Source organism: Rattus rattus, chromosome 5, assembly GCF_011064425.1.
Source record: "Rattus rattus isolate New Zealand chromosome 5, Rrattus_CSIRO_v1, whole genome shotgun sequence".
Taxonomy (NCBI): Eukaryota; Metazoa; Chordata; class Mammalia; order Rodentia; family Muridae; genus Rattus; species Rattus rattus.
The window spans coordinates 91,996,283-92,022,850 of NC_046158.1; the positions used below are offsets into that span (position 1 = coordinate 91,996,283).

At 42.9% G+C, this 26,568-nt stretch overlaps 1 protein-coding gene across 2 annotated transcripts in view; it reads right to left on the reverse strand.

The window, feature by feature from the left end:
• The window catches only part of Scg5 (secretogranin V), a 44,411-nt gene that overhangs the window by 5,904 nt on the left and 11,939 nt on the right, over positions 1–26,568 (reverse strand). Inside the window, exons 3-4 of one of the 2 annotated variants that reach the window (XM_032903895.1) lie at positions 9,189–9,338; positions 5,895–6,004 (exon numbers count right to left, since the gene is read on the reverse strand). In XM_032903895.1, coding sequence (XP_032759786.1) covers positions 5,895–6,004; positions 9,189–9,338 — 260 coding nt within the window. Of the gene's footprint in view, positions 1–5,894; positions 6,008–9,188; positions 9,339–26,568 lie in introns of both variants that reach the window. The other variant, XM_032903894.1, reaches the window with a different exon arrangement.

The following is a 26,568-nucleotide window of genomic DNA, read 5'->3' on the forward strand; positions in this document are numbered from 1 at the left end:
GTAGAAGTCTTCTCTCAAAGATGGTTCCTGCTTTCCTGAAGAGCTGAGGTCAGGACCAACATGTCCATGCCCCCCCGCCTCTCCATGGTGAATATGCCTGGGCCTTCTCCGTTAGCTCTGCATCAGAGTGAATTTGGTGGCAGGGGTTGGCATGTGAATGAAAAAAAATACACAAAATGAATGAAAATAAACCAACCACCTCTTCTAACGAATTCATTTGTTAGTTCCTTGGGGAGAAGGAACCTAAGTTCTAAGAAAGCAGCTCGTTTAAGTTCACTAAAGGACTTTTCATTAGGTCATCAAGATTTTGAACAACCAGTTCCATTCTTAAAGGACTCTGGGAGATAGACATCTTGGAGAACTGTCTGATCATAGGGCTAGGCTACAGGAAGTACAAAAATTAATGATGCTAAATATCTGAGTAGATACGTTCAACCAAGTGCTAGAGTCATGTCCAAAGGAAGGAAATGCCAATTTGAAGAAATTCCTACTGGCCAAATGCAGGACATTTTGAACATCAAAATTAGTAACAGTGGGGGTTGGGGATTTAGCTCAGTGGGAGAGCGCTTGCCTAGCAAGCTCAAGGCCCTGGGTTCGGTCCCCAGCTCTGAAAAAAAGAAAAAAAAAAGAAAAAAAGAAAAAATTAGTAACAGTGAACCTATAGAGGTACCAAATAAATGACAATGTTTATAAACAGGAAAGGAGGTAGTGGAGGCTTTGCATGGGAGTAGGATGCAAATCAGCAAAGGGAAAGAACAAGAGAGCAAGAAGCTCATCCTTCTGCAACTACCATGGTTATAACTGAGTCTGGTAAATAACCATCAATGAATGCAAAATTAACGCATTGGTTAACAGCCTCATGGAGATCAAAATATTTATAGTCTCAAAGTAGTTTTCCATAGGTTAATTTCAAATGGAAAATGATAGTTTTATACCAGAGAAACATGGACACTACTTTACTAAAGGAAATGAAGTTACCACTAACAGGGGACAATCTGACACTGTGTATGGCCATGATGAAAAGTGACAGGATATCCATAAACAGCACGATTATGAAGAAGCTTAAAACGTTGAGCTCATGCTAACAGAGAGAAGAACGGTGACTCCCAGAGCTGGGGATGGTGAAGGAGATGGAGACAGCACAGTGACAATCCAGGTCACATACAGTTAAGGAGAAGTAAGTGTTACCACAGCTGAACAACCATTTTAACAAGCTGTGTGTTTTAGAACTGTGGTGAGTACTCTGAACATTTTCAACATGAAAAAAGAAGGAGAAGGAGAAGGAGGAAGGAGGAGGAGGGAGGAGGGAGAGGAGAGGAGGAGGAGGAGGAAAAGGAGAGGAGGAGGAGGAGGAGGAGGAGGAGGAGGAGGAGGAGGAAGAGGTGGAGGAGGAGGAGGAAGAGGAAAGAACTAAGGGGCTGGAGAGATAGATTAGCAGTTAAGAGCATTGGCTGCTCTTCCAGACAACCCAGGTTCCATTCCCAGCACCCACACGGCAGCTCACAACTCTCTCTAACTCCCGTTTCAGGGAACCCAATGCTCTCTTCTGGCCTCTGTGCATACTGCACTTACATGAAGCACAGGCACACATGCGGACAAAGTACCCATATGGATAAAATAAAATGACAAATTTTTAAAAAGAAATGAACACAGTCTGAGGTTATGAATACGCTAGTGACCCAGATCTGACCATCACACATGATGTGTGGGGTACATGCACTGACATGTATAAACATACCACACTCTACTCCATAAATATGTACAGTTAGTATGTGTCAAGTAAAAGAAGACATAAAATAATAGCTCAAGTCTAATGACACAGAAACCCAAGATAAGCCAGAACTGGAGAGTACTCAATATTCCAATATTCAGACAAGGCATGGCCATGTGGGATAAACAAAGTCGGAGACGGACCGACCACACACCTCCTGTCTCCCATGGCCCAGCTTGATCAACTATTGATGAAGGCTGTACAATGTGCTGGGAAAGGAGGAAGATTTGGTTTTTGACACACTGAGGAAGTACATTAAGGGGAAAGGCTGGCATCAGCCTTTGGTCATGGGCTTTGAGGGTCGTAGTTGAATGTGAGGAGGCTTATAGCAGCCTTTGGTCATGGACCCTCAGGACTCCAGTTAGTTATATACACTGTGGTGAAGGCGGTCGATCCTAAATAGGACTCCAGAGGCCATATTATGAGGGATGAGTCAAAGAGAGAGAGAGTGTATTTGTAAAGATGGAGTTTAGTGAGAGTGATGAGGGTGAGCAGCCTGGATAAAATGATTGAGGCAAAATATTAGCACAGTGCTTTCCATGTAGTATAAGTGCTATAAATTTAGGATTTCTTATTATATAGCATGTATTTGGTGTCATCCCATTACCCGCGACAGGGCCCAGAGGTCATATGGTGCATATTTAATAAACTCGTCTTGATTCAGTAACAAGGAAAGAGCCGTGCAGGAAATACTACAGACACACCGATATTTGTAATGTGGAAATCATTGCTAAAGATGCAACTCAGCTCCAGATAATACAAAACACAGGGAGGCAGTGCTGTCGGGGAAGCAGCGGGGACTTGTGTGCAATCTATTTGAGAGATGACTGCTTTGCAAGTTGAAAGGATAGTTGAGTTGCAGACACGCTTGAGACTATCCTTCTATATAAACACCCAGGCTGCTTTGTGGATCCCGGCTTAAAAAAGCAATAGACACTCAGTTAACACTTCTATGTGAAGATCAAGCAAACACGGTTTTATTGCTGGGTGGTAATGAGAAAATAAACAAGGAAACTGAAGTTTAAACAAACACATCATTAGAGCTGATAAGAGGCATAAATGTCATTCCTTTGCCATTGATATGTGATAGCCCTTTTTATTCTTGGTCTTAAATTCTAGTCTTGGCTCTGAGGCAGACAATGAATCTGGGTGATTGAGAGAAGCCCAAGGAGTGTTCCGAGAAGGGAGAGGGGAGGGAGAGGAAAGTGTTTCAAAGGGGGATGCAAGTGGGATTTGGTGAGAGATGGAGAACTTTTGAAGAAGAGGGTGTAGTTGCTGTGCAGCTGTAATCCCAGCACCCCTGGGACAGAGGCAGTGGGAGCTCTGTGAGTGGAGATTGAGGCTAGCCTGGTCTACAGAGTGAGTTCTAGGACAGCCAGGAGTGTGTAGAAAGGCCATGCCTACAAACAAACAAACAAAATAATAAAATATTGGGAAAAGAAGTTAGCACCTCTTCCACCCCATCACAACCCCAGATGAGCTCTGCCCACACTCAGACATTTCCTCCACTTCCTTTCTTCTTGGTCTCAGATCCAGCCTTCCACTCAACTGTGCCCTGTCCCCTGAGACTTCAGCTGGATTCTCCATAGAGCCTCAGCTTCCTCTGTGGTTAAGTCACAATCAGGCCCACTGGCCTCACATCTTCCTCTGCCTTTGGATTCCATCTTTCCTAGCTTCGGGACCCAGCCTTCACTGTACCATCAGAAGGGCACTGCATCCACGCAAATTTGGGCTTATTATAGCTTCATGCTTTTCATTTCAAGACTGTAAAACTGTTGAAAACCCAAGGCCACTTGATGAGTCCTGGAGACCAAGCACCTAGCACAGTATCTAAAATAAAGTGGGCTCAGAATCTGTTTGCATCCTTCTGAACTTGGTCCTTGCTACTGTTTAGCAAGACCTTGCCCATCTATTGTGGGTCTTTCCCCAGCATTACTCTTAATTTTCTGCTCTTTCCTTTCCTTCCTCCTTTAAGCTGGCACATAAATGCATGATACATCTCCTCTCCTTTTAAAATTCCTCATAGGAAGAGTTTATGTATATAAACTTTCATATAGATTTTTTCTCTCTGTCCTTCTCTGTCTCTCTGTTCCTTTGTCTATCTGCCTGTCTGCCTCTGTCTCTCTGTCTGTCTGTCTCTATCTTTCTCTGTACCTTTCTGTCTCTGTCAGTCTCTCTGTCTCTGTCTATCTCTGTCTCTCTGTTTCTGTCTCTCTGTCTCTCTCTGTCTCTCTCTGTCTCTCTCTCTGTCTCTCTCTCTGTCTCTCTCTCTGTCTCTCTCCAGTATATAACCATTCTATTAGATGATTCCCTCTGAAATGGTACTAATTCTTATCTTCATCACTATATACAGGATCAGCATAAGTATAATTACTTTATTTCTTTCTCCATTTTCTTTGGTCTTCAGTCTCCCCTCTATTTTACCTCTTACTATCCCATTGAGATACATTTTATAGGAGATTTTCATAACACTCAAGATTTTTTTTCATTTTTGTTTAAAACTTTGCCAAGAGGAGGTTTGAAAAGAGTTTGACAAAACAATCTTCTCTAATAGGGCTATGTGGGGGGAGGAGGGAAGAGAAAGTGAGAATTAATGAGAGAAAGAGAGCTGGGGGATAAAGAGGGAGAGGAAGATGGAGAGGGATACAAATTGGAGATGAAAGGTTAACTCAAGTGTGTTGCTTTCCTGCCTTAATTTGGAAATGTATTTTGAAGGCGAAGGGAACTGAACTGACTTAGGAAAATGTGAAGAAAGATGCTATAAAAAAATGAAAGTGGTTATCTAGGATAATTTTTTTCTCCAATGCAGAAGGAAAGGGAAAATGTAGCTTCACAATTTCAGTGTGTACTGTAACACAACAACCAAGACTGCAATTAGCACTGACCTAGAAGGGACTGATGAGGCTGGAGGGGCTGAGGGTACCTGGACTGTCTTTGAAGGGAACACTCCCCATTCACTCATCCCACAGATGCATTGACCGTCTACTCCCATCTGTGAATTAACACTGTTCAGTGTTTCCTGGTTTTCTCTCACATGACTTCATCATTGGATTACATAGGCCCGACCACAGGCACCTAGACACATTCCCATTCAATTGTAATCCTCCTTGGCTCGATGCTCCAGCCTGTTGTGATCTTGAATCCCGGCTCTGTCATCCAGAGCTCTCCCTTCCAACTTTGTGTCATCCACTGAGAATCTGAGAAGTGTGTGATCTGTACTTTTATTACAAACATTGATACACACGTGGAGTGGGGTAGCATTCAGACATGCAGGGTTCCCTGCACCATCTCCCTCCCGTCCTGACACAGATTCTCTAACAAGCTGTCTTTTGGTGGCATTCTGTTGACTTGGCTGGGTGTCTTCACCTCTTCCAATGGGAGATCATAAAAGATCTTGTCAAATACTTAGATGAGATCCAAGAGCACCATGCCTACTTCATTTCCCTCATTAAGCTGGCATACATAATGCTGGCAGCGGAATAATAGGAGGAGATCGACAAAACTTGTTTTTAGCACACCAGTGCCAAGGGGCCATGATTCCGCTTTCCAAGTGCTTATAAAACAACACCCTTCATTGACAGCTACTCATAGTTGCATGCGACCAACAGCAAGCTCGCTGCCACGCATCTGGAGATTGTCCCTCTTTCCACAAAGCAGACTTATGTGTGTCTTTTTACAAGTCTGGATGTCTTCATTTCCTTGATTCTGCAGAGATATACATGGATCGTCCATTTCCCTTAGTCTAGAGATCAACTCTGCAACCTTCTCAGTATCTTTTTTTTTTTTTTTGAAAAAGTCTTTTCCTTTCTGTGGAGTCGAGTGGCCTGAACACTAGTGAGACATGAGAATACTATGTCTCAGTCTGTGGAATAGAACGGAGTAGAAGTCTCTAGAGAGCATATGGTCTATATTTGTTGTCTCTTTCGATGGGACCAGTATCCTGCTGTACAGATGCATGAGTGTAGTCTGGAAAAATAACTGCATAGAGTTCCCCTCACTGGAGATTTCTGAGGAATCAACTCCTAAGCAATCTTCCTTCTCTCCATGCATGCTGTTTAGCTCCGGCATTACTATTCCCACAGACCTGAGTGAAAACTCTACCAGCCACTGGAAATGGACTTACCCACTTGCCCAAACCTGGGTAGTCATGTTCTGGATCAAAAAGGTGCTGGTCTAACTGGAATTCTCGGCTGAACTCTGCAGTGTCAGGGGCGTTTTCTAGACATCCGTCATCTGCTGTAGACAAAGGTTTTTAAGAAATGGTCAAAGCATCTGTTGTTATTCTAAATGTTAGCCTATCAAAAAACATCTAGGCACACAAGGGTCACAGTCTGTTCATATCAGATACTCTAAGTCACATTTCCTCTGGATTCAATCCACTTGGTGGATGAGACTGCTTCAGGAGCAAAGACCTATCAGGTGTACTTCAAACCTACTTCTCTTTTCTCCTTGGCACATAGCAAAGCTGACTTTTCAGCCGTTCTTTCTGATAATGTGGAAACATATGCCTGACTGAGCCAATATCATATAGGCAGAAGTTATGTATTCCACTTTCAGGCCTGTCCCCAAAACTCTTATTATGATCCATTTCCCCAACTCTACCCTATCTGCCAGTATGGGGTACTGCCAGCCAGGGCAACTGGGGGCATCAAAGTCAAGACAGCAAAACAATGTACCTCTGCCATTCCCTTACCTCCCTGTGATAGGACTGCGTATAAGTAAAACTCAAGTTTCTATTGTGAAGAACCACAAGACCAGTAGTTCTCAACCCGTGGGTCACAACCCCTTTGAGGCACAAATGACCCTTTCATAAGGGTCACCTAAGACCATCGGAAAACATGAATATTTATATTACAATTTATAACAGAAGCAAAACTGCAGTTATGAAGCAGCAATGAAAATAATTGTGTGGTTAGGGGTCAACACAACAGGGTCACAGCATTGGGAAGACTGAGAACCACTACTCTAGAATGTTTCATTTGCTTCACCATCAAGAGTTTCCTTAAGCAATATGTTTCCATCCATGAGTCTCTCTTTCTCTTGAATGCTGACTTTAGGAACCATTCCAGTATCTTTAGACAGGTCTGGGTGCTGTGTATTACAGCAGCAGGGAGACAGATCAAAACTTAAGAATCAAATCTCAGAACACACAGGACTATACCATAAGTTTAGCTTCTTAAAGTTAACCCAGCTTCTCCATTTCTGCTTATTTACCTATTTAACTAGGTAAATCAGATATTTGCCCTAAGAGAGGAAAATGCCCATGCATGATACCTTTGGTACACGGGAAGTTTAGAGTATGTTTAAGGCCCATCTCTGCCACCTCCCTTTAAATGAAAGTTTATTCCAAGATATCTGTTTTGTTGTTGTTGTTTAGTTTTGCTTTTGTTTTGATTGCTCTCACCAAGGGCCTGCTCTGTAGTTCAGACTGTGCTCAAACTCATAATCCTCTTGTCAATGACTTCTGAGGGAGGGCTAGGATTACAGAAATAAGCCATGGTGCCCAACTGTGGTGGCTCACTGAAGTATGCATCATGTTTTCCATTCAACCCAAAAAAGTAAGTTATCTTTCCTAGCTTCTGTTTTTCTATAAGATCTATAATTGCTAGGTATGATCCCCTAAAAGTGAGTTTTGAATACTTCCTGCTTCGATGTATTTTAGACAACATTTTTTAAAAGGGGAGAAATAGGGGCAGGACATGCATCTCAGTGGTTGAGTTCCAGTTTAGCATATGTGAGAGCCTAGGTTCAAGTCCCAGCATCATAAAATGAGGTGGAAAATCAGGGGGAAAAGAAAGGTTGCAAGCATTTGTACAAGATTGGGATAGGAAAGAAGGTCCCCAATTCAAAGGTCTTGACGCTGTGTATTACAAAGGGATAATGACCTGTCAAAGTCAACAATGAGAGATCTATTTGCAACTAGCAGGGTTGTCCAGCTCTTAGGACTAAAGTCTTTAGACTGCAGTGTGGCAGTCCTGAGCCCCAGGAGGCTAGTGCGGAAGTTATTAGTCTTCCAAATGACTCCCATTGTGACTCCCCACTTCTCACTGAGCTATTTCTAATGCCTTCATTATGTGGGAGAGGGATACCAAGCAAAGTGGTCCAAATGCAGCATCTTTGCAACATTTTGGTGATAATTTCTCAAGTACCTTTAAGTGGGCTGAGATCAAGCTGTGGAGATGAAGCCCGTCTGAGATGCCTGAGATTTTAGGGGACTGAAAACGTGTTCTAAAAGTAACTTTCTAACCCTGTGGCCATATCAGATCTGAGGAGCTGCACTGATCTGCACAGGGTGATGATTCAGATGAGAGCATGCCAGGGCAGAGGCAAGTCAAGGGTCCATTCTTGAACCATTCAACTGTGCTGTGCTGCATCATGCATGATAAGGTGGTCTCAAAAGTCCTCCCTAACAGTAGCTAAATTTAGCAAGTGATTCTTTTTTCTTACATTGCCCATTAAGGCACAAAAGCAGTGTGGAGTAAGTATGTTAGCTTCATAGAATGATAGCAAAGGCAAAAGCAGAATCTGAGGCCGAGTCTAGCACTGGGATCTCTGTCAGTTTACTCTGCTTTCTGCTCCCAGAGTCAAGGACATACAAAGTACTATGTCACCACAGATCTTGCTCAGAAAAACCTGCAACTCACATTGTACATTTCTTTTCTTTTTCTTTTTTTTTTTTTTTTCAGAGCTGGGGACCGAACCCAGGGCCTTGCACTTGCTAGGCAAGCGCTCTACCACTGAGCTAAATCCCCAACTCCTACACTGTACAATTCTTTAAGGCATTGAGTGTGTCGTATTTTTATAGATGACAAGACACAAGCCTAAAGAAGTGAAATCATACTGCACCATTAACCCTAGAAATCAGATCTCTTGGCTCACGCTCTGGGTCTCTTTCCTTTGTCTTCTAATAGTAGATTTCAGACTTCAGTGTGCTCCTGGGCTGCTCACTACACAGATGGCTAGGACCCAGGTATAACATTTCTGATTCAGTAAGTCTGATTCAGCATAAGGATCCGCATGTTGAGTTTATGTTACGTTCCAGGCGATGCTGCTGCTGCTGGCTCAGGGACCTTTAAGAACCTCTGTGTTATCTTATCAACTTTTCCAGACCCCCACACTCTGAGCTAGTCTATCACTCTACCCATCCAAAACCCTACAAGCAAGTCAAAGGTGACTGATGGGTTTGATGCCAGCCAGTGACTCAAGATTTCCTGTCATCCAGGGCCAGTCTCTCCATACTGGCTTGGTCATATCCAAGTCCCATGTTGCTCCACCCAACATGGGAGCTCTGTGCTTCAGGGAAGAGAGAGGCCTCACCCTAATAAAAAGAGGAACATTCTTCAGAGAGCGCTCACACTGTAGCTGGGGTCAGAATTTCCAATTACCTCTCATTATAACCCAAAGCCACGTTCCTTACCAGTTTTCCCAAGAGGACAGGGATTTGGAGGGTCTGGGTACCCTTGGTCCTCACTGAAGTCCTTAGGAATATTGTCGCCAGTCAACTCTGCCACGATGTTGGGGATGTTGCCGAAAGGACCCAGATGCTGAAGACCCTCGTGAGCTCCCCCTGCAGCATGGGAGGAAGCATCTTTAAATTGGCATCTACTCAGCAGACAAAGCACTGTGCTCGCTCAGTAAGCAAGGGAAGCATAGGAATCGGGTCCTGCCTTCTTGGGGTTTGGACTTTAACTGCAGAGATGGACACACACTGTGCATCAGTCATTTCCTTAGAATGCGAACTGTGTATGGCATGCATAGAAATGCTAAGACGCCATTATGGAACTTGGAGATGAGACAGGTCCATGGATAGAACTGTGTTTCTGGATGCTCACAAAGGTGAGCAGGACTCTGAATGCTCATGTAGGTGAGAAGGACTCTGGAAATTGGGTATGGACTCGGGTGGGAATGAGGGACACACAGAGAGCAACAGACACAGAGGTCTAATGGAAGGAATATAATGGGGGTGGGGGGATTAAAGAAAAAACTCACTAACATACTACTACCCCAGCTTAAGACCTCAAAATTTGACTGTTCCAACTGTTCTCTTCTGGGTATTATTTTTCTGCATAAATCTTTACAGGGGCTGGAATAATCACTTGCTATTCTTCTAGAGCACCCAAGTTTGGTTCTCAGCCCCCACAATCAGCAGTGTCAACTGCCTGAGGCGTTAGTGGGTACCCACACTCATGTACACATCTACACACAAAAACGTAAATACCGTATGACTTTATATCATATTAAATCACAAGAACCTTTCCATTTGTCTGCCTGTGCTCCATTTCGGGACTTAAGAGGGACAACGTTGTTTTACATCCAATCAGTGTACCATGACACATTAACTATTCTCTATTGTGAGACACTTAGCATTTCCCAATTTATTTTAGGTCTTTAATTTCTTCCATATTTTGGATTAATTTTCTTCAGGAGAAGTTCCCAGAAGCAAGTCAAATTACTAGGTCAAAGGCTATAAACATTTTTACGGCTCATGATATTGTACTGCCAAGTGTTTTCCAAAAAGGGGTTACTAATTTAAATATCACTAAACATGAAAGCACCACTTTTACAACGTCCTCGCTAGCATTGGGTTTCATAAAAATAAAATTTCATATTTTTCTTGCTCACTTAAATGGATTTGACTGCCAAATCAATCAAATAATCTTCCATATGTTTGTTTACTGGTTTTCTTTTCCTTTTATGACTTGTCTGTTTATGCTTCTAGAATTACAATGTTTCTCTTATCAATTTGTACAAACATTTCATTTAATAAAGATATCAGACCTTCGTCTGTCACATTCTCTACAAACATTTCCCAACATTGTCCAACTTTGAATTCTGGTGGCTATTAGAATATTCTGCTAACATAAGTTTTTAATATTTGCATAGTCCGTGTTGTTTTTAACTCTCCTTTGCGATCTCTTTTTATCTGTCTAGACTTGTAAAACCATTGCCTCTTCAGGCTTACGATCAACATTTGGATATTTCCTTTAGTTTGCTTTTAAAAAAAAATCAACCCTTGAATCCATGATTTATTTTACTGTATTTAAAATAGATAAACTGTCATCCAATCTGCCTGGCATCCATGAATGTCAGGAATTAATCAAAAGTTCCCATGCATACCATGTTTCACTGTACCTACACCTACCATGTACAACTTCACTCATACCACTAACATTTTACAAGGTCAAGAAGCTTCCTTTTTTCAGACCCTTTCTTAGGAAGACTTTATACTTTTCAACTCTACTGGGCGACTGGTGTTCTTCCCTCATAGCTGCATTAATCTACAATGGTGCTCACAGATGTCCATGTGGGGGGTGCTCTATTCTAAATCAAAGAATTAATTGTTGCATATGAAACTACAGTCAAATCTGGGGAATACGGCCTCATCCTTCCATGTCCACGAGAAGCATGACCTTCTCATCTGGCCAGTTTACCTAAGTCCAGCAGACAAAGCTATCTTGTCCTCTGTGACTTCATTGGTTTAGTCTTTTTGGCCAAACCTGTTCCTCTTTGGATAGGCACATTGTTTTCTTTGTGGCTGTAAATATCTCCAAGCAGGATCGTTATGCGGATAGCTTGGTATCTTTCTGAGGTGTTTTTCCATCACTGTCTCTGTTATGTTTGATTAAAGTTCAAATCCAGACATCACCAACATGCAGCATTACTTTGTTTATGCCTATATTGTATATCATTACTCTGCAATTCAAGTGGATATCTACAGAAATTTACATATTTGAAAAAATGTTTGGGGATGGAGAAATGGCTCAATGGTTAAGATAGCTCTTCCAGAGGACCCTGGTTCGATTATCAGCACCCGCACAATGGCTCACAACCATTTGTAACTCCAGTACTAGAGTATCTAAAACCCTCTTCTCACTTCTCTAGGCACTGCATGTGCATTGCATACAAACATACATGCAGGCAGAACACCCACATGTATACAGTAAAACTTTAAACAGTTTTGTGGGGCACTAGTAGTACACGCTTTTAATCTCAATGTTTGGGAGGCAGAGTCAGACAGATCTTTGAATCTGAGATCAACTTGTTGAATACAGTGAGTTCCAGGACAGCCCACATAGAGAAATTCTGTCTTGAAAACAGACAGATCAAAAAGAAAAAAGAAAGAAAAAGGAAAAAAGAAAAGAAAAGTATTTCTATTGTGGACCACTATAACTACAAGAACATCTAAAGTAAGGTATTTTGTGTGACGTATAAGCAAATATAGCCAATATTCAACATTATGATCTTCTTTCATATTCTTATTCATATTTTATCATAATCTATATTAAAATGTATGCTAAACATATAGTGCTACATGTTAAAGATCTACTATGACTAATATATACTGGTCAGTCTCTTATTGTTTTCATGCCATTACTCCGATGCTATGTTAGTTGATGTGTCCGAGGGAATAAATTCTTCATTTTAATTCTGTTGGTAATTGACTATTGAAATTAATTTGTAAATCATGATTTGGTTTGTAATTCTGTTCTTAGCTCGCTACTCTCATTCCGCTGAGAGGCAGAATTTGGTCTGCCTTTATTTTTAACCATTCTGGATCTTAGTAGTTATCCAAGTCACACGGTAGTAGCTGCTCTCAGAAGTGCTCTGGGGATATATGCTTATTTTTCCAAATTAACCTCCAACTGCAAAGGTTAAACCAATGGATCAGTGCATTTGGTACTGGTACACTTGGAGCTTAGTATGATCTTGGCAGTGTAGTCACCCGCATGCTTGTTACAGGGCATGCTCTCTGGTGTGTCAATACGTGTCTCTGCTTTTGAAAGCACCCTGGAATTAAGCGCCAGGAATTAGCCAACTTGGCTCAGAGGGAGCGCATGTTTTAATGCTCCATTAGTAATTAATGAAGGAAGCAAACACAGTTTCCCTTATGGAAAGCCTGCCAGAGCTCTATTTACCTCTGTGCACGGTGCCATTTAAATGAATGTAGCACTTGTTAGGTAGCAGCAGATGTTTACAACTAGGTAGATATGTTAGAACACAAACTCTTTTCAAATCATACTTAATGACATTGAGTCCAGATGCACGTACTGAGGCAGGTACTGTAGGGGACTCGTAGATGTCAAAGATGCTGACCTGTGCACATCTAGAAAATAGTGGCGTATGCAACCAAATGTTACCTTTCTGATTCATTATATTGTTTAGAATAGTTCTGTTACATCACATGCTATACTAGCCAACATGCTGTGATACTGTAGTTTCTGCTTGGTCCACTTACCTCAGTCTCCTTAACTCACATCAGCCAAATGTATTTAAAAGTCATTATTCAATCAACTTAAAATCTCTATTAAACATATTCTATATATCAACACTTAGACAAAATATCTAAAATCTATCAAGATTGAGCATTGGAGGGTGTGAATAGTTTGAATAGAAAGGCCCCCCATAGGCTCATGGATTGAGACTCAAATTCTAGGTCACCAGGGAGTGGCATTATTTGAATAGATTAGGAGGTGTAGCCTTGCTAAAGAAAGCATGTCCCTGGAGGTGGGTTTTGAAGTTTTCAAAACCCCAAGCCAGACTCAGTGGTGCTCTTTTTCCTGATGTCTGCATCTGGATGTGGAACTCCCAACTACGTCTCCAACACCATGTCTGCCTGCTTCCCTCCATGGCGATACTGGACCGAACCTCTGAAACTGTAAGCCATCCCCAATTAAATGTTTTCTTCTGTAAGAGTTGCTGTGGTCATGGTGTCTCCCCCCATGCCGAGGCTGTCTGTGGAACCATGAGGCTGGGCATCAGTGCTAAGCAATAGAGGAGAATTGTGGTGGGGAAGCCTGGTGCCAAGGAGCTAACAGAATGTCACCATTTAAATGATTTAGGCTAGGTGTCCGTATGCAATAAGTGAAGTTATAAAAACTAAATACCAATAAATCCCTAAATTTTATCTAGCCTTGATTGGGTATGGGCTTTCTGGTGCACTGAATGAATTCCAAGCTTTTTACAGAGTAAATCTATAGTATTACACAGTATTCTAAAGTCATCTGATTCTCCATGAGCCAAATCCAAAGTGAGGCTTCCAATTGCAGCGTTGCATCTCTCTTTGTTAGAGAAGATGAATCTCCCCACAGTATCCAGATGACTGAAACATCCGTATTAAGGTCAACAATCATTTTTTCTAATCATTCGAAGAAAACGTTGGACATCTAAATCTTACCTTGAGAATGTGGTTTGGCCGCTTTATAATAATCTTGGATTATCACTGTTGACATCAATGACTACAGAGCCACATGGTGTTCTCTACTCTAAAGGACGCGAGAAAACTCTGTTAAATAGTCACAGCTGGTTTTTTAAGTCCTTGTTTCATCCCTTCTTGGAAGCTGTTAATTCCAGCCAAATCACACCCTTTTATAGTGACTACATGATTAAAATTAAAGTGAGCTTGGGCATCAAAGCCCCTGTCCCTGCTTTTCCTTACCAGGGCTGCACTCAGGTGTTTGGTCAAATGCAGCTTTCCATGCAGTAGGCAAAGGGGTGGGGCCTAAGCTTGTGTATCTCCGTCTCCCAGGCTAATGCTCTTGTCAATGGGCTTTCAGTGGCAACACTTAAAATATGACAGCCACATGTTTTAGAACAGTGAATAAAGTAAGATCAAGTTAGCTCTGAGAGCACCCTAGGGTGTTACTCCTGCTTCCTGGAATTTAGTGTTCCCATTGTGGCTATGGGAAAGTGTTTGCAAAGTCACTTGAGGTTTGGAACTAAGGGAACTGCAGTTGTGGTGACATCTTTTGATTTCAAGCTGTACTCTGGGTAGAGAGGCACTCTCTCATTTTCACAGGAAAGCCCTTCTGGCCCCACTTCTCATTCCAACGAGTCCTATAGAATTGCCAGTAAAGCATGTCCTTTGCTGGTAAAGTTCCCTGGACGTGGTGAAGTCTTTTAGAGAGCTTGTCTCATCACACCAAGACACAACCATATGGAACCATCATTGTAGAGACTAATGGTGGTCAGAAACAGGAACAACTAAAGAGGGCCTGGTCTCCCCTCTTTCCCTCATCACTCTCCCATGTTTGGGTCACACATGATTCAACAGCTCCAAAGCACTTTTCTACCCTGTGGAGCTCTAGTGAGGTCCTTAGGGCAAGGGTTACTTCTCATAAGAAAATTCTGGAATATGGGTACTCTGCCAACATGGTTTCTACTCTGAAAGACATCAGAGCATGCCATAGGGCCTGGTGCAGCCCACGAACACTCTCTTCAGTGGCTTTCTTTCTTTTTTTCCTGCTAAGATTAGCTTCAGTTCTGGTGCAGCAGTGGCAGGATGACCTGGCAGGATAACTGGTATCGTTGGTAGTTTCTATCTAGCCTCAGGGGAGGGGGGTCAAATACATCAGTGACCAGGGGTTTGGCTTCCCACTGCGGAGGCAAGGTACCAGCAGAAACACTCCGAGATGGGAAACCAGCCTCTGTCCTCACTCCTGAAGTTCCTTCGTCTCTGATTGCCGCCTCATGCCAGAAGACTCGGTGTGTCCAGACGGATCCCTGCCCGGCAGACTTTGCCTCACAATTTGGTAACACCCTGACAAGCTTGCAGCCAGCAGAGCTCCATCAGTGCCCCTCGCCCCATGCTGAGGCTGTCTGTGGAGCCATGAGGTTGGGCATCAATGCTAAGCAATAAAGGAGAATTGTGGCGGGGCAGCCTGGTGCCAAGGAGCTAGTCACCCAACTCATAAAAGGGGAGTTCGTGAGGAGAGTCTGGCAGGGAGAGGGCATAGACTCTTCAATACAAACCATTCAGTGGAAGGGAAGGGATCCAGCAGTTTTCACTTATGTTGCCACAAGCTGCAGACACTAAAAATACACTTCAGTCCCATCTTGGGTTCCTCCAGTGTCTCCATCCATCACTTAGGAAGCCACCACCCGCTTTCTTTTGTCAATCACCGTCTGGGAGAGTAGAGCAGCCACAAAACTGTTCTAAAGGGGGCCTGGCTTCATCTTCTTGTTCTTGCCCCACCTCCACCCCCTTCAGACACTTCAGAGAAAGCTGAGGTGCAAGAGAGACTTTATCTATAGAAATTTGAGATGAAGTGAGGAAAGAAACAGAGGCTTTCATCCTGCAGGCAAGACAGAGAGAAGTGAAGTACACAGAGGCATCTGAGTTCTCATTTTAAAAGCCACAGAGCAGGCGTGGAAGGTGAGGAGGAGGCTGGACACAGTCCATGTGTAGCATTAGGGAACATAGGAAGCACTGGGGCCCTGGGAAGAGCTGTGTTTGAGGGGTTGAACTCTGAGGGGTTCATTCAGTCTCCTTTGCTCTGAGTGTTTGGGGATTTTTGTCCCTGACATGATATACACACACACACACACACACACACACACACACACACACACACACACACACACACACACACACCACACATACACACACACCACGATTTCTTCTGAGAAACAAATGGTCTAGTAGTCAGGCATATTTATGAAAAGCCACTATTTTCTTTAGCTAGGGAGCCATAGACAACAGAACTCCTGTTATAGGAAGAACCATTATTGATTCCTGATGTTTGGGACTGGATTCAAGCACACCTGCTACCATGGCGTGCCATTCGTTAATCTCCCAGTTGGATCTGAGACTCCTCCGGTCTAAAGCAGGAATGAGATGTATGTAGGGGAATCAAACCAGACACTGTGTACTACACAAAACGCCCACCTTAGTGCCGGGCCCTACTAAGCACTCAACACATATTAGGTGCTTGTTTCACTATGCCGCTTTTTCCTAACAGCGCAACTCACAGAGCCACAATCAATGTCCTACATGTCTTTCATTCCAAAGACCACAGTCCTGCATTTGAGGTTTTAAGCGATACCAGCGCAAAACAATTGACACATATTTGATAATATCTATAAGCCCCTACCAGTTAAAACTAGTTAAATATATACTAAGCTCATTCTTCTCTTTGATCTCAGAGCAGTCTTTCCCAAACCCACTCACACCACCACTCTCAAGGAACATCTACTTAAATGGGACAAAAGATGTCAACGTGGACGAGCATCCGATGTAACTGCCCACTTGATACGGCAGACCATGAGAACATGGTGGAAGACAGATGTGCTTCCAGCACGAGGAAATAAGCATTTCACCCTTCACTCTTCAACGTGGATGGCACGGAGTCCGTCTCCTATTAATGAAGGATGTTTAAAATAAACAGGGCTTATATTGCAACAACTACATTCCTTACTCATGACATGTGACCCCAAAGCACAGAGCACTTAGTAAATGGGGAAAACCAAGGAATGATTTTATCTATGCCCGCTTGGCTTCTCCTGGCTTTGCCACGGGGCAGGGGCTGGCCTAGGCGGTTTGCTTACTCTTCTTGAACCCCGCCCCCAGGTTTTCACCTGGCCTTTCACAGGATCAGCCCCACAAGCCAGCATAGAGAGATCTGCACTGGGTGAGTCTGGCAGATCCAGGAGTGAAACTGGTTATTCAGATGCTTTGGATTGAAAGGCATTTGCTTTCATTCCTCTTCTTTCTTCTGTCTTCTCCTCTTGCTAGGATCTAAAACCCTAGGGCTCCTTCGAGACCAGAGGCTGCAAGAGCTACTCGAGCACACGAGCAGCAAAGGCAGAGCTGTGGTACAGGGACACTGCGTTCGTAGGCTCCACATCTCCATGTGGTCCCAATTTAGGATCCCAGGCAAAGCTGTTTATTTTAGGAAAGCTTTTTAGTTCACTTTTAAGGTATTTTGCTTAGACACTGCTTGCTTTTCAAAAGAAGAAAATGTCTACTTTTTTTTTTTCTTTTCACCAAAGTGTGTTTGTTTTGGCTGTTTACTCAATTGCCAAAGTTCAAATTTTACTCTAAGAATTTAATTTTCGTGAAGCCATCGTGAGCCTTGCCTCTCTCTCTCTCTGTACATACAAAACGCAAAGAATTAAACAGAATAATTATGACATGAGACAATTTCTAGGAGACTTAAGATCAACAGGTTTGAGAAAAGCCATTGTAAGTAATTTGCCGAAGTGCTTATACCTTCTTCATATCGCTTTTATTTGCTGTCTGAAATAAAGGATCAACTCATTGAATTATATAGAGGCCAAGCATACTTTTATACTGAGATAAAAAAAAAGGCCCATTTTTTGATGCTTTAAAAACTTTAATTCTGATTCCGTGTGAAATTATATGGCCCACCAGAGTGGAAGCCATGTTAACATATCAGCAATACTTGGAAATAAAGTGGCACATGGATTGTGGGGTGGTTGGGGTTAGGTGAGGACACAGGAAACATTAGGAAAGAGACCGTGGTAACGCCAGTGGTCCAGCATCTGCTTCTACCTGCATTGCACTTTGCTTTCTGAAGCTGCATTTATCATGACTTCCTTTCCCCAAAGCTGTTTTGTCCCCCAGGCCTATGCGCCATCTCACAATAAGGAGCAGTGATTCAACTGTAACCCGTCATGTAATGTATCTGTATCTTAAAAGACTTCTAAGGCACTGATAGACCAACAGGACCTCTGAGCCCCCTGGTTTACAGCTAATGGATCAGTTGAAGTTGTGTCATGGTCTTGTGTATGGAGAGTAGTGTACAAAGCCAATTTGAGAATGGCAGATAGTCAGAAAGCAAGGTAAGCGGAGTCAGAGGCCAAACTAGGTCCTGGGAAACAGTACAGAAACTCCTAATCAGAGAGGATCACACTCTGAGGAGAAGGTTAAACTTCAACAAATAAAGAGCCACAGAAGCCGCAGGAAAGGGGAATGATGAGGGTGGGTGGACACAGGGCTCCAGGTAAGTGGGTGACCCTCCACCCCAGACCCAAAGTTCTTCAATGGTCTCTACCCGGGGTCCACTTTCCAGCTATCCGGGACCTAAGGGAAACAGGCTTGAGGAGCACATGGTCAAGACAGTAAAAACATAGAGTGGACATGAGAGGGGACAGGCCCCAGCTCTGTTATACCAGGCCACAGTCCCATCTGCCAGCTACCCTTGAGGTATAAAGCCCATACTAGCATACACATGGGTACACAGAGTGGAGAAATTATCACTCCAGATATCAGCATCCATCCCTGACCCTCAGCCCTTGACCTCAGTATAAGACAAGGGCCCTAGTTTGGGTCAGAGAAGGTCTTCAAGTCACGGCAGAGTACTCGACCTTACCAAACAGTAACCACATTAATTAGCAATCTCTTGTTTCCTCTCTCCACCCAAAGCTGCCGCAGAAAAGTAAGTATCCTTTGTAAATTGCTAACACCAACATTTATTTTGGACAAACAGAACATTCTTTTCTATTTCTGACTTTTACCAGCTATCACCATTTTACAAAACAGTCTGTCCCGAGGAGGGGAGTAGGGAGAGCATGTGATGTGTGCGCTGTGGGGGAAGGGGGCTTAAAATAAATCCTCTACCAAGTTTTATTGATGTCTCTCTGCTTGTGGATTTCCCATCTCCACAAACATTCTCAACTTCTTCTTTTTGTACCCACACAATCTCTGCCTGGTAACTGTCATTAGGTATAAAACGACAGCAGCAGGAACAACAACAACCACACAAGCAGAAGGACTGGCTTCTTGTCATTTGTCAACTATATGTCAGATACTGCAGATGGCACTGGGGTCCAAAGGCATGTGATAGGAAACACATGTGAAAGGTATCACCAAGGTGAGTGGGGAGTATGACGATTCAAGCTATGGAGACCAGAAGAGGAATGATGGCAGGCAGGACAGAGTCAGCAAGGAGCGCTCTCCTTAGAGACAAGGGAAACATCACGTATCTGATCCTTTTGATTTCTCTTTTACCCACGCATGATAATAATGGGGATTCAAGTTTATAAATCACAGGAGATTAACACTTAGGAGCTTCGAATCCACCATCCTAACCAAAACGTTAACTAGGTTACTGAGGAGCATCGACCCCCGTCTGGGTAAGTTTCAGTCTCTATATACAGTTTTGGACTAGTGTACCGAAACACCCCTGATGGCAATATAATGTAAACCTTATGTATAATTGAAAATTGTTTGATAGCTTCATTTCAGAAAGCAAAAAGAAGCAGGTGAAACTAAATAAATTCACTTTACTCTATCTCGGTCTATCCAAATTGTTATTTCAACATACTGTTGATATAAACGGTCGTTGGGATGTTTAACATTCTCTTTCCACACTATCTTCAGTATATTCTGTGTGGTTTGTACTTAGGGAGTCTGGCAATCCACGTGACCCATCTGGCACCTGCCACAGGGGGCTGGTGACCCATGTGTGTGGAGGCCACACTGCTGTAGGCTCTGAAAGGCACAGCCTCTGTAGTCTGACTGCCTGAGTTTGAGTCTCGGCTCCATCAAACTGGCTGTATGACCTCGTGTGTAAAGTGAAGGCACTAAAAATACCAACATTTGCTGGATGGCATCAGAGTGAGATAAATATTTTTTTCTTAAGGCTTCTTGCATGAATTCCTGCCAATATTAAATGTTTAATAAAGTTTAATTGTGGTCATCATCTTACAATGCATAGGACATGTGCAACTTACAACCTTATGTGATTCTGGACAAACACTCTCGACCCTTTGAGTCCTAGTCTTCTTCCCTATAAATAGGTAACAACGAAATACTTGTTTATTCCATGTCCATTTTGTTTCCCTTGGACTTGGGTATGGACGCTGAGTGAGTGCCTGGGCAGTGGGCACACTGCAGCGGGACAGAGTATCTACGTGGGAGACAGCATCCAGAAGGTTCCACTCTGGTTCTTGTGAGCATCTTTTATAATCTTGCCTACTGGAAAACACCAGACTGCTGCACAGGGTGTTTGCATCATATGGGGTGTGGTCGAGGTTTTAGATATTTTATTTTTACTGTGAGTATTGACATATGAGTGTGTGTATGTGTGTAACATCTCTGTGGAGACTGTTTCCTTATTCCAAATTCATGTGAGTCTTGAGAATCAAACTCCGGTCTCCTGGCTTTGCACGGCAATGTGCTTTTACCTGCCGAGTCACTTCACGGGCCCCTGAAGTGAGTGTTTTTTTTTTAAGTAACAGTCTTGCCTCATTCCCCACGACCAATTATTATAAGATTCGAAATCTCTATTGAGATTGGCTTTTACTGCTTCTCTATTGAGATGTTTTCTTAATGGCTCATACAGGATTTTGAAGAAGAAATGCTCTTAATTAAAACCATGTTTCAAATACCTTTCTGCTGTCCTGTATTGTTCATTTCTTTTCCTTAGGATGGATTTGTGAAACGTTTGAGAATTACTCACTTGTGAAGATGTCTACAACCTGTGATTCAAAACAGGGAGTGATACAGCAAGTGATGGGGTTGGCTATGGCATCAGAAATGGACATGCACACCTCAGACCACAGGCTCTGGAGCCCTCCACATTGCGCTTCATGGAGGTGTTGTGAAGTCACTGTCACTTTCGAGCTCCCCTGTGCTCACTTCCGAAGAACACTGAATCTGGCCTCCAAGCTGAGGCATCTGCAACGGCTAGACACACAGACCCTTGTCAGTTCTCCTCCCTGCCATCCAAGGGCGTTCTGAGGAGAGGAAAATGGCACTGCAGTGTTTACCAAGTGGGGCTCCACTCCACAACTCTGAGCGTCCTCTTCATCACAGAAACTCAGCAAACCCAGACCCCACGATGAAAATCAATGAAGCAAATAAAACATTTCTCCAGCTATCCAAGTTCTCCTGAGCCTGGACGTATCTCTACTTCTAAGTTGTGTCATTTGGGAAGTGGCAGAAAACAGAGGGAAAACAAAGGGAAAAGTCTAATGCAGATGTTATTGTTTAAATAGACAGAATGGATGAATGTGTTGTTTTCCAGAATGAGAATACATTTTGTGGGTGTTGGCATAGATTACTGTGATGTGCATTTGTCCCATTATTTCAGGGACATGAGGCACACTTTGAGGAAAGGCCAACCCTGGTCATGCATCTTCCTTCGGTTCACTTCAAGACAGTGATGTGGATTTAAGGGACTTTTTGTCCGGTGACACAGAACTTCAAAAATTCATGTAAATCTTGGGAATATTCTCACCTCTCAATGCTCAAGGACTTTATTCACGCTGATCTAACTTCCCTTTGGACAAAGGATTTGGAAGAAGAATGGTTAGGAAAGATTCTCTGAGAACAAACTGAGACAGGGTAACTGGGAAGGAAACTAGCCTCGGTCTCCATCCTGGCTTCAGTACCACACACATCCCGAGTGAGACAGCACTTTCCTGACCTTGCTGCTCTCTTTGGTATTCCTCACATGAAACAAGTGTTCAGTACACGTCTGTTTCTAGGATTGTCCTCATTCATGAGTGTAGAGGGTTATACAATGCTTCTCAGTGCCATTTCTATAATGAGAAGATCTATCCTATTTTTACAAAGTGCTATCAGTAAACTGACAGGGACCTTGAACGAGGCCCTGCACTGCATGCGCTGCTTCAAAGGCCTTGCACTGATCATTGTTATTTTCCATTTGTACATGTATGGGTGTTTTGACTTCATGTGCACGTCTGATGCCTGTGCAGTTCAGAAGAGGGCACTGGGTTCCCTGGAACTGTAGTTAGACACAGTTAGAAGGTGCCATGTGGATGCTGGGAATCCAACCTTGGTCCTCTGAAGTAGCAGTCAGTGTTCTTAACCACTGAGCTATCTATCCCAGCCCTTTTGAAATACAAGTTCGCATTGTTTTTCTTAACATGAATTTCGCAGTTGCATAAGACTCAGGCCTAGCTGAGCTTGGCACTGCTCTTTGATGTTCCTAAAGCCATCTATGGTTTCTTCAGATGCCGTTATTTCAACTCATGCCCATTCGGCACAAATATTTACAGATCCAGTAGATCTGTAGCCATGGAGAGATGTCTAAGTCTACTCAATTCTGAAAAGTTAAAGTGACCGGATCCGATTCTTTTGATCCCAAGGAAGGGAGTTGGGAAAGGGTGGGCAAAGGAAGAGAAGAGGAAGCAAAGGCGTGACTCCCAGATCCGCAATTGACCTTCCATCAACAGCTGTCACAGGCCTTCAGCAAAGAACGTCACCGCTTCAGACTCAATTTACTATGAAATGTGGTGGGTGGACAGAAGTTCCCAAACGTCCCACCCTGTCCCTTGATTCTGTCTCATGTGCCAGTTTGCTTTAGTGTGTCACTTCACTGGATATTCATAACAGCCCCAGGCACCAGTCAGTGGAATTTTCTGGTGAGCTTCAGGCATCAGATTAAGTATTCTTTCTGCTGAGAGTCTTGCCAGCTAAACAGTAAGAAAGGCCGATGTCCTTAGTTTTGATGGCCTTCAGATATGTCCTGTTGTCAGGCTAAGTCAAGGGTGACCATTTGATAGGAGGCAGCATTACAGCCTGCTCAGGGACGGGGGACTGAAGCTGACGCTGGCACAGCAGGTCACAGGGAAAGGGTCTGTTTCTCTCATGCCTCCATTTAAAACCTGGCTTTTCTTTCTCTCCAGATTGACCTCCCCACTGCTGCCAGCTCAGCTGTCAGTGGGGTCGTGAGAGTTACTAACAAACAAGCCATAGATGCCCAGTGTCCCAAACCCAAGCTCCTGGGAGGCCTGGGGTCCTGGAATCTTCCATCCCAGCATTCCCGGCTAAACAGTGAAGAGGCATGAGATAGAAAGATCACTGTTTCAGGCAGACCTGAAAGTGCCCGTGTCTCCTGCCAGGAAGTCTGGTGGGTAAGCCTAAAGCAACAGAATCCTCATCACAAAGAACACGTATAGGAGGCTTCATTTACATTAAATTTACATTACATTAAATCACTGTGACAAGTAAGCCAGTAGACAGAATCGAGATTAGTCAGTGTTTTGGGGATATTGGGAAAGGGGACAGTGAGACTGGAGAGAGGACAGGGATGACAAAGAAAAAGTGTTTTTTTTTTTGTTTTTTTTCTGGGATGACAAAAATAGTCTAAAATGGATTTTTGTGACACGAACACAATGAAACTGTATAGTTTATTAGGCAACTGTGTACTGTGTAAAATACAGCTGTTACCTATTTTAAACAAAAACAGAAATGGCCCTGACCTTCTGTCCCAGAGCACACACAAATGCATCGGGCCATTCATGATCACTGTCATGTTAATTACAAACCTGACCAATGGCGTTCTGTGCAGGTGAAGAGCTCTCAAGGCACTTCATGACCTAGCCCAGGCCTCATGACCACGTTTCAGTTGATAGCCTCCTACTTGCCAGGGCAATGATTCTCTGCTGAGCCAATGGCACCACCTGGTGGCCATCGCACAACTAAGTTCATGATTTCTCCCGGATTTTCACCGCAGTATCACTCTAGTTGTACTAAAAATATTAGAAAAACTTTTGTGACAAGTCTGAATGTGAAAACACAAGACACGCAAGGTAGGCAATATGAAAGGGCTAGGTACAATTGTGAAGAAGGAATGCATTTTGTTAACAAACACGAATAAAGAAAAACACATGGAAGGAAGGACGTTCAGGTTTGCAGATCACAAAATAAATACTAATTAAAACAGTAAGATACCAATTTTACCTTTCAAGGGGTTTTTTAAAGGACAGTGCTCATAGAAAGAAACATTCCTGTGAGGAGAGGAGAGAAAGAGAGTAGAGGGAGAGAAGGAGGGAGGGGATGGAGGGAGAGAGAAACACTACAGATATCTATTAAACAGTTGAGAATAACTTGACAGTAGTTAGAAAATAAAACCTAAAAATATATAAAGAGTTTGGTCAAATTATTCTTTTCCCAGAAATGCACACCCTAGAAAATTTATCAAGAGTCTACATGAAGGGTCATGTCTAAATATAGTCATAAGGAAATGTTTATGAAAATAATGAATTGGGAAAATGCTAAGTGCTCACCACGTGGAGAATGTTTGCACTGCGTGTATTCATATAATGGGATATAATCCAGTTACTAAAAATAATGACACTAACTTGCTAGGATATAGAAAATATCTTGCTGGAATATTACATGTGAATTACTAATAAACCCTATTTATGAAAGTAAGAGAGATGGCTCAGTGGTCAAGAACATTTACTGTTCTTACAGAGGACCTGAGTTCAGTTCCCAGCACCCACAACAGTAAGCTTACAACCTCATGTGACCCAGGGATCACATGTCTTCTGGCTTCTGCATTCATGTGCACATAGCCCCCAGCAACTTCCCCACAGATAATTGTAAAACCTTTACTTGAAGTGTTATTTTCAAGGCTACCCATTAAGAGGAAATTACCAAAGTGAAAGGGACACACACAAAAACACACACAACACACACAAATAAATATACCAAAAAGATGCCAAAAGTGGAAACTTCTAAGTGGTAAGGCCATAAACAATCTTCAATATTTCATACTAATGATATACAATGTTTTTATTACTTTTATGATAAGAAAGGTTTAAATATAATTAGAGTCCATAAAGATACTCCTCAAATTTTGTTTTGAATGTGCAGAGGTAAGAAAGACAGGAAGGAAGAGAGGAAAAGGAAGGAGGGATATACATACAAACATACACACATACACACATATATAATGTATATCTGTATATATACATTATATCATATACATATACACATATGCATATACATACACACAGACATCCATGTGCACATATATGTTGCAGAGAAGTAAATTTCAACAGAAGATTTTAACCTGCAAGGAATATTAAAAATCACCTGACGATGTTTTTAGTTTTTCCACTTGGGAAAATCTACCTCCCTCTACTGGGCAGAGGCTAGGGGTGCAGGCCATCAGTAGGTAATGTTGCAGCCTAGATAGATTATCAACAGTGGTGAGAGTGCAAATTCTGCTCTAGATTCAAATATAAGTGAGCCAAATCTAGATTCTAGGCCCTTGACCTGTCTTTGTACTGTTCAACCACTTCCGTTGTAAAACAGAACCATCCACATAGGATTTATGAGGATGAAAATTGCAATATATACTGTACTTGGCCACAGTAGACATAAAATGGGGATTATTTCCCTTCTACTAAACCATTTTCCTTTGAATAAGTATTTTACAGACCTCTTCTTACCCTTTACATGGGGATTCTATCTATTTCAAGTATTTAATAAACATAAACGCTTATTTTATGTGTATAAATGTTTTGTCCACTTATGTGTATGCACACCACGTATGTGTGTGTGTCTAGTACCTGTGGAGGCCAGGAGAGAGCATCGGGTTTCTGGACAGGAGTGATACATGGTGCTGGGCCACCATATGGTTGCTGTGAACTGAACCTTGGTCCCCTGAAAGAGCAGCAAGTGCTCTTAACCACTGAGCCATCTCTCCAGCTCCCCCCAAACGTATTTTGAGGCTAGGAAAGTGCTATCATATTTCCTCCAGATTTTAGAGCTTTAGCACTGGGTAGAAAGGGCGAAAAAGAATTCATCATTCTACCCTATTGTTAAACAAGAACTCATGGAGGTGTATGTTCTGAGTTCAGGGGACAATGCAAGCAAAACACTGGCCTCCTGCCCTACAAGGCATACCCCATGGTTAGAAGGCTGCGGAGTATGTGAGAGGCACGAGGGCACCAGAGGACATGGGACACTAGTGTCACCATGCATGTCCCATTGTCCACAAGGCTGCACATCGTCTTCTGGAACTCATTTAGCCATCCGGGCTGCTTGTATCTCCACCTTTGCAGAATGAGCCCTACAGCTCTGCTTCTAGACACTTAACACATTCTATCGAGAGCAGAGCTCCAATCCCAAGCGCTGCCCCATTCTTACTGACTCCTCCATCAGAGCAGCACTGCTGCTGCTGCTGCTGCGACCCAGAGCAGGACGTACGCTGACAGCTGCTTCTCAGCCCCTCACACTTTTAATGTCCTCCCTGAAAATTAGGGAGGTTATCTGACCAACCTCAGCAGCACAG